The following is a 14,460-nucleotide window of genomic DNA, read 5'->3' on the forward strand; positions in this document are numbered from 1 at the left end:
CTGCAGCAGCTGAAGAAACTGGGGCCTGGTAATGGCAGAGTCCCGAGAACAGCACTGGGGAAGAAGGTGTACTGGGCCAGGGGGTGGGGGTGGAGTTGGGGGGCTGGAGACTGAGTGGGGAGAGTAGCCATGGAGAGGCTGAGATAGAACTAGAGGTGTCTCCAGAAAACCTGGAGTCTTTCTGAGTTAAATGTCCCAACGGGGTTGCAAAAGAAGGAAACTATCCTCCCCAAGTCATTTCTCTGTGAAACAAGGGACAATGGGACTTACTGCTCCCATTTCACAGGTGAGAAAAGCTGAAGGAGGGAGACCTGGTACCTGCCTTGCCCGAGACCCATAGGGCCCAAGGGCCCTGTCAGAAGCAGCCGGGCAGACAGGACATCCAGAAATTTCCCATTCTGCCGTGGATGATGAAACAGAGAGGAAAAGAGGCAAACTAGGGTTGGAGACAAAAATGAAGACCGCGTTCAAACGTGGAGGGGGACCGAGGCAGAGGTGTGCGGGTAGCTTGCCAAGATGGTGGTGAGAAGAGGCCCCGACACCCAGTTCTGGTTACGGGCAGGCGGCAGCAGCATCAGCTGGTCGGGTGTCGCGGAGTCCCGTGCCTCCTCCCTCCCCTGCGGACCCATCCACTTGAGCCGCCCCGCACCTCTGAGCCCAGCCCCTGAGGAGGGGTGAAGGGACCGGGAGGGGGCGCCGAGGAGGGAGCGGTGCGCGCCTCCCTCCTGGGCTTCCTAAAGCGCAGCCTCCTTCTCCTCCTCCTCCTTCTCCTTCTCCTCCGCATCCTCTGGCCAGCGCGGCCTGCTCCCCCTGCGCGCGGATGGTACGCTCCGGTCCGCCTGTCCCGGCTGCGGTGGATGTTGCTAGAACCCACGCGGAGGAAGGAAGAGACGCAGGCAGGCTGCGGTGACCCAAGCGGCCGCCCCTGCCTCAGGGACCCCTTCTCCGAGAGACCGGCAAAATGACCCAGGGAAAGGTACCAGCATCTCCCCTGCCTGCACCATCCTGCATCCTCTGGGCTCCCTCTCTGACTCGCTCTAAGCATCCTCCCCGGGCTCTAGTGCAAGGGTCCTCTATGTTCCTTGCTGAAGTCTTAGGATCAGAGCCTCTCTCAGCCCCGGGTTCTCCTCCCCTTCCCTCTCTCCCTTCCACCCATGCTTTGGCACCACAAGACTTTCCAGGTGCCCAGACCCTCAAAAGGGTGCCAGTCTGGATGTGCAGTGTGATTGTATGTGTGTGTGTGTATGTACGTATGTGCCAGGGTAAGCTTGCAGGGCAATACCCGTGAGCGTCCCTCCAGTCCAGACCCAGCCGCTGTGTGGTCATTCTTCACACCCTCCGCAGAACACCACCCCACCCCAGCTCCCTGTCATCAGTCCATATCTGAATATTTGAATACATCCCCTGTGTTTCGGGGTTACTATGGCAACCCCGGTTCAGGATGCTCAGGTTTTTGTTTTGGTTTTGACAAGGCATGGAACTGGATAAAAGCATATATATTTATTCTCTCTCTCTCTCTCTCTCTCTCTCTCTCTCTCTCTCTCTCCAGTTTTAGGCATAATTGAAGGGGGGGGTGTAGAGAGACTTGGCTGACCCAGCAGGATTATGTAACATCAACAGCCTGTGGAATTACACAACCACTAGGGCCCAGGGCAAAGAAGAAGGGTCCTCTGGCCCTCTTTGGGGAGTATTAAGGGTTGGGCAGAAAAGACAGGAGAAGGCCCTCCCCCACACACCCCTCCTTCCCTCTGAGACAGGTATCAGCGCCAATGACATCCCTGCTGGGCCCTCAGACCTTCCTCTCCATTTTTAAGCTCTTTGGGCTTCACAATGATGTCATTGGGTGCTACCACTTCCTGCCATTGGCCAACAGTCCATTGGGAATGCCAGATGTGTCTGGGAGCTGGGGTAGGGCCCAAAAGGCTCTGGAGGTCTTCATGGCAGGTTGGAGCTGAGCTGAGTTTTCCTCTGGCCTGTGTTGAGAAGGGGGTCGGGAGTGGAGGTGACACATTCCACCAGGCCTGGGGGTGTTGAGTGAAGTGCAGATGAAGGGCCCCACGACCACACCACCATTGCCTGAGCCTCCCTTCCGCCCTTCACCACTCCCCACCAATAAGTGCGCTGGCCCCTGTTGCTGTCCTGGGGTGTACATCTCCCCTGCCCTATTGGCCCCTCACCCCCACAGGCTTTCTGGGGGATGGACAGGACTCCAGTCCAGTGGTCCATGGGCCTGGTCGGAAGCAGAAGTCTTCAGTGCTCACCCTCTCTGGACAGCCTGAGCCAATGCCTGCACAGGAGTCCTGCAGCCCCCTCAGCAGCTCTGCGGCTGCTGGGCGTTTTGGAGCCAGACTTAAATGCCACTTTCTGAGTCTTGTCCTTTTATTTCTGTCTCTGATTTCACACACTCCCTCCATGCCACTCTCCTTTGCTGGCTTCATCATTCAGACCTCCAACTCACACATCTTCCCGCCAAAGGTATACGTGTGCGAGACAGGATAGAGGCATCTCTGAGTATAACCAGAAGTGAGTTCTCAACCTACATCACCCTCTGGGCTGCAATTTCCTCACCTGTGAAACATAGAAAGGGACCAAGCTAGATACCTTCTGAGGTCACTTCCGCAGTCACATTTTACGATGCTATCCCAGTTTGGGGGAGAGGCTGAAGTTCCTATGGAGCAGGCCGGAATAGAGTCTTAGAGGGGCACCTCCTGCCTCCCCTCTACCCTGCAGTCCCTTTTCTTGCTCTTCTCGCTTTCTGTTGCCCATCTCTCTCCATCCTAGGCTCTTAGCCCCGGTGGGGCCCATGTATGGCCCTGTGACCTCAGATGAGTCATTACTCCTCTCTAATCTTTAATTCCCTCATTGTAAAACAGAGATATAAAGCCTACTAGCCAGGCCCTTCTTTGGACTCTAGTGAAATACTGGGACCATAGTAACCCAGGCCCTGCCACATGGCCAGTGATCACTAATGGTGGACACTCCTAAGAATCATCTCCTTTCTCTGTTCTTATCCCAGCTCCACTGTATGCCCCTGGCCAGCCTGACTCTCCTGGAGCTCAGTTCTGCTCTCAATAAAAACAGGGAGCTTTTTGTTTTTAATTATTTTATTTTTTGTTTTGCAGCACTGGGGGGATTGAACCCAGGGCCTGTGCCCTGAGCTACATCTCTAGCCCTTTTTATTTTGAAACAGGGTCTCAATAAGTCACTAACTCCCCAGGTGGGGCTTGAACTTCCTATCTTCCTGCCTTAGGCTCCCCCGAGTGCTGAGATTACATGCTTGCCCCCACCACACTTGTTTTTGAGATAGTTCTCACTTTGTAACCCAGGCTGGCCTCAAACTTGCAATCCTCCTGCCTCAGCCTCCTGAGTGCTTGGTAGTCATGCCCATTCTTGTTCACACTCCTGCTCGTCCTGTGCAAAAACATACCCAGAAGTTTCCAGGAATTGAGGGGCTGGCCAGGAGGGGTTGGAAGGCTCTCCTTCCCTGGTGACTGTCTTTTTCTCTTCCTCTATTCCACAGCTCTCCGTGGCTAACAAGGCCCCCGGGACTGAGGGGCAGCAGCAGGCAAATGCTGAGAAGAAGGAGACTCCAGCAGTGCCCTCAGCCCCACCCTCCTATGAGGAAGCCACCTCTGGGGAGGGGTTAAAGGCAGGAGCCTTCCCCCCAGTCCCCACAACTATGCCTCTCCACCCCAGCTGGGCCTATGTAGACCCCAGTAAGTCTCTCAGCTCCTGGGGCCTGGGGCTTCAGGGAGAATTGTGGGCTCCAATGAAAAGCCTCAATAGAAAGAAGCTGCCCAGTGCCGGGCATGGTGGCGTATGCCTGTAATCCCAGCACTCAGGAGGCTGAGGCAGGAGGATCGCTGTGAGTTCGAGACCAGCCTGGGCTCCGTAGTGAGTTCTAGGTCAGTCTCAACTATATTGAGACCCTGTCTCACAAAAAAAAAAAAAAAAAAAAAAAAGAAAGAAAGAAAGAAAATGAAAGGAGCTTCCCAAATACAAGATGTGCTATGTGGTTGTTGTACAAAGCCATGCTGCTGAAAGATTAAGATTTGGAGGATGGTTCTAAGTTTAAGTCAGAGATGACTCCATATGAGATGTCTGTAGTCAAGGAGCTTTCAGATAGGGAAGAGGGGCTTTTTTCCCCCCAAATCACCAGGGTAGGACAAGTAGAGGAGACAGTTGGGGGACAAAAACCAAGATCCAGTCTAGAAAGGCCCTCCTGGAAGAGAGAGACCCAGAGGCACAGAGAGAGATCAGAGTGATCAGAAAAGGGCAGAGTAAGGCTGCAGCTGGCCGTAACCTTGGCCGGACTCCATGCCCTATGGAGGAGGGTGAAGCTTTTACACACTACACATTGTACTACTCTGAAACAAAAGCAGGGACAGGTCGTTGTGGAGGCCTCAGAGCTGTTGGAGGCTAGGGATCTGGGGATCCACCTTACCAATCACGCTCCTTGTCCCCCGCCCTTCCCCAGCCTTCGTTGTGGGGAGGAGGGCATGATGTGAGAAAGCTGTGGGAACCACCCTCAACATCATTTCTCTGGTAGCCTGGCACAGCTCACAGGCAGGGAGCTCATAGGTAGATGCCAGCCCCGGCCATCAAGGATCCAGCCAGTGTGAGATCCACTTCTGGGCTTAGCAGCCTGTAGGAGCTTTGCCTCGGGGCTGGGTGGCAAAGCTTCCCCCAGGCTGTAAGAAGGGTCTCTCTTAGCTGGGTGCTGAAGCACACCATTGTAAGCCCAGCACTCAGGAGGCTGAGGCTGGGAGTTCAAGGTCAGCCTAAATTACATAGAGAGACCCTATCTCAAAAAACCAAACCAAAAATGAAGGGGCCCTCTTAAATTCTGTTCAGCCCCTTTCCCTGTGCCTCAGCGGCTCCTCCCCTCCCCCACTTTGCCGCTGCCTGCAGAATTCTAGAAGGGATCCCAGGGACAATGGCCCAGACATATCCCCTGTTCACAGGGAGTGGTCACTATGGTCCACACCTCCTACCACAAACCCACTCGTCCTCAGCCTAAAGCCTGGAACAATCAACCCAGTGTAAACTATTGGAAGGTTCCTGCAGGTCTGGTGTTCGTGGGACCCCTTCTCACTGCCTAACATCTGTGGGACTGCTCCCCTCCTCCTCTCCCTCACTGTGGCCTGGCCAATGGAGTTAGCGGGGGAGTAGGCAGAAATGCAGGGAGAAGTAAAGCACAGACGGCAGATGTCTCAAGCGCCCAGGACCCCTCTCATTTCTCACACGTCCTTTGCCAGGATGGGCTACTTTTCTTCAAGGAATGTTTTCCAAGGAATTGTTGAGGCAGGAAGACCGCGCCTTTTAGTCAGCATGTAACAGACATTTGTAAGTGTGTGCCAGGCAGTGTCTGGCTCTGAGCTCATTTCAGGGGCTACAGAGACCTGCGCAGATCACTGTCCTCACAGGCTGACCGTGTGGACAGTGAGTGGACCTCTACCACACAGTGATACAAATGCAGTGTTAGAGGCCTGGGCAGCTCACCTAAGCCCCGGCGAGGCAGGGAGAGCTTCTTGGAGTCAGGGGTGCCCACCCTGAGTCTTGATGGATGCCATGAGTTAGTCTGGTGAGGAGGCAGAGAAACGAGTGCTCAAGGCCGAAAGAACAGGATGTTCAGGGGTTCTGAGGCAAGAGAGCACGTGGCTGAAGAAATGCACACGGGCCGAGAACAGTGGGAGGGAGGAATGTGCAGGGCCCTTGGAAGACTCCGTTCACAGAGGTTGTGGAGGCTTTAAGGGACTTGATCTTGAGCGATGGGCAATAGGGAACCATTGAAGAGCTCAAAGCACAGCAGGGTGGTCAGCTCTGAGGACCAGAACAGAGGCTGTTGATGGGAGGTGGGGGGCATTGTGAAGGCCTGGTGGGGAGAGTGGAGTGGAACAGAGTGGACACACCTGAGGACTTGGGGATGGCCCTGAAAATTTTGGGAGAGGAGGTGATAGTGTGGTCCTCAGCAGTAACAGAGCACAGAGGCTTTCATTTGTGTCTAATTTGGTCCCTATGAGATGGGAATCCCATTCCTGGGATCAGAGAAGCCTGTTCACACCACTTTAGCCCTGGAGGACGGATCCCCCTGTTTGTGGGATCTGTGTGTGGAGTCCATAATCTTCCAGAAGTCTGAGTTCTGGGACCAGGCTCCAAACCTTCATCCCCACCCCACTTCCCACTCTTGCCCTGGCTCTGTTTTCCCTCCAGGTTCCTACCTGACCCTGATTTCCAGCTCTAGGACCCACAGGTCTGGCACATGCCGTCAGTCTCCACCTCGAGGGCCTCAGAGAAAGCAGGGGTCAGGATTTTGACTCTGGGATGGACTAAGTGACCTAGAGAATGGCTGTCCTTTCCCGATCGTTAGCCACAAGGGAGCCAGAGTGTTCAGGGAGAGGGATGGGGACACAAGATGGAAGAGCCACATTTGACTTCCAAGAGCTCCAGCCATGGTAGAGGAAAAGGGAAGGAACATGACAGTTCATTCCCAGGACCCAGAGCAGAAAAAGCAAGAAGCAACCAGGGAGAGAGTTCTAGGGGGAGTCTGGGGTATTTTATAACGGGGCCAGAGAGAAAGACTTCAGTGGGTCAGAGAGTCAGCTTGACCAAAAGGCAGCTCTGAGCAGGTGGCCTCGAGGCATATTTCTCTGCATGAGGAGCCCTCACACCTTCCACCTGCCCACCCAGGCAGCAGCTCCGGCTATGACAATGGTTTCCCCACCGGACACCATGAGCTTTTCACCACCTACAGTTGGGATGACCAGAAAGTTCGCCGGGTTTTCATCAGAAAGGTAATTGCCTCTCCCTGACTCTCCAGGACTCTGGGAGCTTGGTAGAGAAGCCCTTCAAAAATCCCCATATCTTGCCTCTGCCTACAGAAGCTGTTGTCCCCTTCTCTGGTGACCCTATGGGAAAGTGTTGCATAGGTTTCACTAGGGCCCAGCGCACTCTCCTCTGGTTACCATGTGGCTGCCACTCCTGTGGCTCTGTCTCTGGGACCCCCCTTGCTTTCCATTCGTCCTGGGTTATTTCCATTGCTCCTTAAGGAGGGAGGAGCACCCAGGAAGCAGGTCTGAAGATTTGAATGAGTTACTGGGAGCTGGGATCTCACCGAGCCCTGCTGGGAGACTGAGCCTACCTGGTCTCTCTTACCAGGTCTATACCATCCTGCTGATCCAGCTGCTGGTGACCTTGGGTGTCGTGGCTCTCTTTACCTTCTGGTGAGTTGGTGATACACACTGGCACCTTCCAGGGTTGGCCATAGCCGGGTCCCCTGGAAAGACGGGGAGGAGCACTTCTCCTTGTTCTGGAGAAGAACCCTAAGAGCGCATAATGCAGGCTGGGGGTGATGCTGGGCATGGTGGGGCACTTCCAGCATTCTGGAAGACTGAGAGTGTGAGGAGTCCCCATTCAGGGTAGGGTGGACCCTGCTGTCCTCTGGGCCTGTCTTTGCTTTCTAATCTACCAAGGGGCTGGGGATTTAGCTCAGTGGTGCCACACCTACCTGGCAAGCGTAAGGTAAAAAGTCATATAAGCTTGTCTACCAGCCATATCCCCAGGCCACCTCAGGTCTCAGCCTGGGACTGGAGCTAGACCTCCCAGAGCCTTCGGGGGGTGCAACCCTCCTCCCTTATAAATCCTGCGAACTGTGCTGGGTAGATACAGATGTTGAATAAGAAATAGAGACCTAGGGTAAATTCTGACTCTCTGTCTCTGCCTTCTCTGCAGTGACCCTGTGAAGGACTATGTCCAGGCCAACCCAGGCTGGTACTGGGCATCCTAGTGAGTATACCCCACCCTTACATCCCAGAGGAAGCCCAGTGGCGGGCAGAGGAAGTCTCTGTTCCACTGTCGGAGCCAAAGCCAGGGCTTCCCCACACCCCATGGGGACTGACCTCACAGATCCCCAGCCCTGCCCTGTTCTGCTGGCTTCAGAGCAGAGCAAGAGCCTTTCTGGGCTGTGACTATCTGATGGCATAGATGGGAGATGGAAGTAGGTTCTGGCTCCTACACAAGTTGGGAGGGGCAGGCTGATGCCACGGCTGGAGAGACCTTGTGCCTTGGCTCTAAAGGGGAGGGGTCTGGAACAGTTTGACCTACACTAATGATAATATTGCTACTCTTATTAACACCATTATTATTAATGCTTACGAAAGTATTAATCATAATAGCTACCACTTAAAGAGTGCCTCATAAGGGCTGGGCATTATTCTTTGTGCTTGATAGACAGTGTTGCACTGGATCCCCAAATCTACTGCCATGGTTACTTCACAAAACTAAGGCTCTGAGAACTTGAGTAATTTGCCCAAGGTCACACAGCCTGTCAGTGGAGCAACTGGGATTCAAACCCAGGATTCAAGTTAAGGCTTGTGCTCTTAATCCCTCTGCTTGGCAGTCTCCCTTCAGCCTCAAGCCACTTGGTTCTGTCTGGTCCTAACACGAGGGACTAAGGAAGGCAACTTGGGAGAAGAGGTGTGAAGTTATATGTAGGTGATTCTCATCCTCCTGTCTGGGGAACTAAGGAGTAATTCTGGATAATTCCAGGCCAGAACCACTCTGGGGCTCAGAGATGAAATGATCTTCCTGTAGGCTCCCTCAAGACCCACTGCTAGCTCAACACTATACTGGCGCTCCTGGGGAGTCAGCCTCTTTAGGGAAAGGGAGTGGGCAGTAATCAAAGATGCAGCATTCAGGGGAGGGGAAGGTGTGAGCTCAGGCACAGGGCACTCAGCCCACAAAGGGGTGTACCTCAAAGGATGGGCCAAAAAGACTGGGGACATCACTGCCAGCAGAGAAATGGCTATAAGCAAAAGTGCAGGAGTGAGAATGCATGTGATCCATTTGATAAACTAGGAAAGGGACCAACAGAGGGCTGGAAAGATGTCTCAGAGCATAGATGGCAGAGCTCTGACCACCAGCTGAGGAGCCCGCACCCTGTGGCTGTTCCAGGCGGGCTGCTGGATAAGGATCTGGTGGAGACTGGACTTAGCCCAAAGCCTCTGGGGACTACCCTGAGCCCAGAGTGCTCAGAGTTGGGCCCAGAGAGAGCATAAGCCAGCCAAATGCTGACAGTAAGGAGACTCATCCTGGCCTCTGGGGCTCATTGGAGGAACAGAGCTGCCTCTTCAAGCTGGGGTTCAGGGAAAGAGAGGTGCATACCCAGGCGTGGCACAGAGGCCCTGTCTGCAGACCTGGCAGAGGCACGTGTCTTGGGGAGCTAGGTGGCACTGTATGATAAAGCTAATGAGGCCCCAGGGACTACCACCCTGGCCAGGCCACTGACGGGTTGACATGGCTCCCAGCACGTCACCACTGCCTGGCAGCCTCAGGCCCCCTGAGAACTCGGGGATAGAGTCCATAGGCCCAGAGAGGGCCTTCTTTGTGAGGGTCTGTGGGATTCCATGCCTCAAGCAGATGGTTGAGGGGGACAGTCCAGAAGTGGGGCAGAGCACATTCTATTGTGTGTGCTGCAGGAGGCAGGGAGGCTGGGAGAATCTGGCTCTGAATGGGGAGATTTGGAACCCATCTCCTCACCGGCTCCAGGCTGAAAACAAAATGTGAGTTGTGCTGTGCGCCTTCAGGATAGGTGCATGTGGAGAAAAGTCAGAACTAGGTGTGGGCTACGTACTTTAGATGCTGGCCTTTTCCTCCGGAAAGTCTGCCTAGGTTTTTGCCCTGTGCTGTGTTTACTCCTCCACTCTCCCTATCCTGCCTGAGTCTGTTTCGCTCTGGGTCCACATGAATCTCACCTCCTCCAAACCACCAAATGCTCCCAAAGAGTTTCCACCTGTTTCTTTCTTTTAGAAAGACAATAATAGCAATGAGAATAAAACTGCTTTTTTTCTGTTTTTTTTCATTGAGTTTATTCTCATTGCTATTATTGAGCCAAGTTGACATATATTTTTCAGTGGTCCTTTCAGCAATGCTGCCAAGTGGGTACTATTATTATCCTCATCCCACAGATGAGGAAATTGAGACTGAGAAGTTATCGCTTCCTGAGCAATACAGCCAGGATACAACTAAGGTCCTTCTGGTGGCAAAAGCCCTCTGTTCTGCTGCCCACGGGTGTCACTTGGGTCCTGAGCAGGACAAGTTGGGGAAGGGCATTGGGTTTGGTCATTGACCTTCCCTTGAGCCTTATTCCCTGCCCTGACACCTGAGCAGGTCATCCTAGGCCTTGGGGCTCCAGCTCTGAGGTGTAAGTCAGCTGTTCTCTCACCCTCCTCTAACTCATTCCCTGTCCCTAAGATGCCAGCCTTCCTGCCCCCACCCAGCTCCAGCTTTCTCAAGGCCCCAGTTGGCTTCCTGGCTCCCTCCGCGGGTTGTCACCTTATTGTCTGATTGCTCCCACTGAGCCATGGTGTCTGCCGCACAGCCACAGTTGGGGTGGGGGAGGGGGCAGAGCTGGGGTGGAGGTAGCTTGTCTGTCAGCCAGCTTCTAATTACAATAATAGCAGCTCCCATGGAAAAGGAGCCCGAGCCCCACACCAAGCCCAGCCCATGGTAACTGAGTACATCACCTGCATTCTCTCATCCGGCTCCCAGCAGCCCAATGGGTTTGTACCACGATTCCTGTTTTACAAAGGAGGGAACTGAGACTTGGTTATTAAGTAACTCATGCAAAATTACAGTGGTAGTGACAGGCCTGGGACGTGAGTGCCAGCACCATTCTCCAAAGCTGCACCATAGGCTCTGGGTCCTGGGTCCCTGTCCCTCTGACTTCCTCTGGATGCCTTGTCTTGAGGAACTAGGGACCAGAGAGAAAACTAGAAGACCAGAGATGGAGGCCCCTGTCCTTGTGAAGCTTCCAGTCTGGTCAGGTGACAGGACCCACACCAGGTGTACACATAGAGAGGGCACCGTTGTTATCATTTTGTTCAGGTGACTGGCCCTGACTTAAGTGAGACCAAAAGAGCAGATGCTGGAATGTTCCTCAACTCGTGCAATGCTCAGCAGCTCTGGCTCCTGGCCCCAGCTACCAGCAGAACCCTTCGGCAGCTCTACATATCTGAGAACCATGAAGCATTGGAAAGGGATCCAGGAGTAGTGACGCATGCCTTAGGAGGCCGAGGCAGGATTGCCATGAGTTTGAGGCCAGCCTGAACTACATTGCAAGACCCTGTCCAGAAAGGGTTAACATGGAGGGGTCCCCGTCCTGAATCTCATAGGCTTGTGTCGGTCCTCTCGTTGCTTACTTTTTGTTTGCTTGTTTGCTTTTTCTTTTTCATTTCATCCAATAATATGAATAGAGCACCTACCAGGTACCTCACCTTACATGATGAAAACACAAAATGGGCCGGGGATTTAGCTCAGTGGTTCTGCCGCCTGCCTCACAAGTGCGAGGTCCCAAGCTCGATCCTTGGTACAAAATAAAAGGAAGGAAGAAAGAAAAAGAAAATACAAAATGAATAAACTGTAGGCTGCTCCTCACCCCAGATGCTACCTCTGTGTGGGATGGGAAGTCAGGCAAACGAGCCCATACGGTGGGAATGCAGGCCCGAGTGAGGTTCACCCAGAGTGCATGGAGGAAACCATCTGGAAGAGAGAGCCCCAGACATCTTTCCTGGTCGGTTTTCCAGCAGGAGCAAAGTGGGGCAAGCAGGTAGGGAGGGTGCAGAGCAGATTGTGGTGGGAAAGGCAGAGGGGAGGGCAGAGTGTGGTGAGAGCAGACTGGAAAGGTGCGAGGGTTGGAGCAGGCTGGCATCACCAGGTCTTGGGAAATTCTGTATAGGAGAGAATTTCTGGGTGTCTGGGCGTGGCTGTAGCTTGGGAGGGAGAAGACAAGGCTGGAGGCAGGAGGACCAGATGGACTCCTGCCTCAGACCAGCCAGAGAGAAAAGAGGCAGCCAGACCTCGAAGGGCGTTGGTGGGGCTGAAAGGAAGAGCGCAGCTCGGAAAGCTGCCCGGGTAGGCGGATCCAGGTGATTAATTGGGTGTGGCAGGGTGGGAGTCATTGATGATGCTGAGGCTTCTGGGAGGTGACTGAGTGGGTGCACGGTGGCAGAGATGCAGAAGGAGGAGCCGAAAGGATGGAGAGCTGAGTTCGACATGTTTCTGTAGGCAGCTGGATGCTGCAGTCTGGGGTTGAGAAGGAAACCATAGATATGAAATGTGGGTGTGACTCCTGTGCATAAATGAGCCTGCCCAGGGGGAGTGTGAAGGGAGAAGGCCCCTGTCCAAGGGGCCAGTCGTATTCAGAGACTCCCCCGTGCAGAAAGGAGTGCCCGGGGAAGAAGGAGATCCAGAAGTAAGTCTTTGTGGAACCCAGGGGGAAAGAAGAGCGATCAGATGTTGAGAAGTGTCATCTGCACTTAATGGGGTCACCCTGATGTGGCAAAGCCAGCTCTCCTAAGTGAGGTTGAGGCAGGGTTTGCAGGTTTGGGGAGATGGAGAAAAGAGCACCCTCGGTGGAGACTGTGTGTTCGCAAAGCTTGGTTGAAAGAGCGGATAGATTGGCCATAGCTAGCCCTGGAGAAGATGTTGGATGAAGATGGAGAATGGCTGAGGAGGTTTCTGTGGGAGGAGTGAGACCAACAGGAAGATTAAAGGTGATCAAGGGGATGAGACCAGAACCCAGGCTGGGTGGAAGGAGAGACAGGGGAGTCCATAGCGCCTGCCCGTGAGGTTTGCAGGTGGCAGACAGGGAGCCCAGGGCGCCCCAGCTCATTGTCTTAGATCTTGCTGGGACTTATCAGGAAGATCCTGCTGCAGAGGGAGGTCTGGAGAGGAGGAGGAGGAGGAGGAAGTTCAGAATCGCTGCCGTGGAGGGTAGGTGAGAGGACGGAGGAAGAGATGAGGAAGGGCTGGCCATGCCACGGTGAGACCCTGCGTGGTGGAGGCACTGCCCCCATCACCCCTCCTCAGGTCCTCGCCCTTCTCTCCAAAGCGGGACGGGCCTCTGCCTCCACCGCTCTCCACAAAATGCTCCGAGCTCAGTCTTTGTCTCAGGATTGATTGCCCCTGGGCTCCCTGCTGCCTCCCACCGGCACCGGGGCATGGCCGCCTGATCCAGAAACTCACTCACAGTGTTACTTCCTGTCTGGGCCAGACAGCCACAGCCCTGGCCCAGGCTGAGCTTACAACCTGTGGGACAGAGGCACAGTAACTAAGGAGATCATTACAGGGGTAACCGGGCTAACAGGCAGTGTGCGTTCGAGGTTGCAGGTGAGCTCCCTGGAGCCAGAACACCTGGGTCCCCACTGTGTTTCTACAAAGTGGTAACTGCATGAACTTGGACGAGCAGGAACCTGAAAAGCACAATATAAGCATGACCTTGTCCTCAGCAGGGAGGTAAAGAGCATACTTACAGAGAAGATACGAGGATTACATATGGTTAATATTTGTAAAGCACTTTTAAAACTCTGGCGAGCACATACCATAGAAAATAGCGTAGATGAGCTTTTTGTTTGTTTGTTTGTTTTGTTTTGGTTTTTGAGAAAGGGTCTCACTATGTAGTTGAGACTGACCTGGAACTCACTATGAAGCCCACGCTGGTCACCAACTCACAGCAATCCTCCTGCCTCAGCCTCCCGAGTGCTGGGATTACAGGCGTGCGCCACCATGCCCAGCGGAGCTTTTTAAATAACACAGTAATGACTGGGAGGTCCCTGCGGGTTGACTGGTCAGGAACAGCTATCTCAAGGCACCAAAGATTCAATAGCACTAGAAGCAGGTTTGGCTTATCCCCCTTTCTCTCTTCCAGAACTGGTCCACTGCCCTGCCCCTTGACAGGTTCTAGGGTGACCGTGGCCTTCTCCCTGCCCCCCAGCCTTTGTGGCACCTGTGGGCAGTGGTGGCAGAGAATAGGTAGAGCAAGACACTGGGTGGGGGACCTCGGGAGAGCCTTGCTGACTTACCCACTCACCTGTCTCTCACAGTGCTGTGTTCTTTGCCACCTACCTGACTCTGGCTTGCTGTTCTGGACCCAGGTATGATAATGGCTTGAGAAAAAAACTCGTGAGAGTAGAAGCAGGGCCTTGAGGGTCCTGGCCCCAGCCCTGCCTGCCATCCCCCATGTCTCGACGCCCTTGAGAGGGATCCGAACCGCTGACAACCAGACCTGTCCCCCCTACCCCCGCACCTCTGAGGTAGGGGGAGGGCAGATGGACAGATGGAAGATGTGGGGGTGTGGCTGAAGGAAGAGGCTCTGAGGAGTGTGGAAGGGGGTGCAGAGACCCCTGCTTGCAGTGGCAACTCTGCTGGGAACGCCTTGGCTTTCCTTACAGGAGACACTTCCCCTGGAACCTGATCCTGTTGACCATCTTTGTAAGCGGCTCCGTGGGCTGGGGACAGATGCTGAGTGGGGTGGAGGAAGGATTGAAGCATGTGGACTCTGAGGGTTGGGGAGTCTGGGTTGGGAACGTCTCGCAAGGTCACCGGGGGTCAGGGTTGTTTGCACCCCCGTTCCGCCAGAATGTTTCACCCTCCCTTTCCAAACGGGCTGAGCTACCTCCCTCT

The 14,460-nt window shown here is 54.1% G+C and overlaps 1 protein-coding gene across 2 annotated transcripts in view; it reads left to right on the forward strand.

Moving 5' to 3' along the window:
• Window positions 1-694: 694 nt before the first annotated feature.
• Faim2 (Fas apoptotic inhibitory molecule 2) overlaps window positions 695-14,460 on the forward strand; it is a 32,547-nt gene continuing 18,781 nt past the window's right edge. Inside the window, exons 1-7 of one of the 2 annotated variants that reach the window (XM_010623646.2) lie at window positions 695-976; window positions 3,521-3,716; window positions 6,691-6,794; window positions 7,159-7,223; window positions 7,732-7,785; window positions 13,881-13,931; window positions 14,229-14,268. In XM_010623646.2, the coding sequence (XP_010621948.1) occupies window positions 962-976; window positions 3,521-3,716; window positions 6,691-6,794; window positions 7,159-7,223; window positions 7,732-7,785; window positions 13,881-13,931; window positions 14,229-14,268 (525 nt within the window). In that variant the 5' untranslated portion in view covers window positions 695-961. Of the gene's footprint in view, window positions 977-3,520; window positions 3,717-4,790; window positions 5,068-6,690; window positions 6,795-7,158; window positions 7,224-7,731; window positions 7,786-13,880; window positions 13,932-14,228; window positions 14,269-14,460 lie in introns of those variants that run through there. The other variant, XM_010623647.3, reaches the window with a different exon arrangement.

The sequence above is a fragment of the Fukomys damarensis genome, unplaced genomic scaffold, assembly GCF_012274545.1.
Source record: "Fukomys damarensis isolate Sample0158 unplaced genomic scaffold, DMR_v1.0_HiC HiC_scaffold_15, whole genome shotgun sequence".
In the NCBI taxonomy this organism is placed as follows: domain Eukaryota; kingdom Metazoa; phylum Chordata; class Mammalia; order Rodentia; family Bathyergidae; genus Fukomys; species Fukomys damarensis.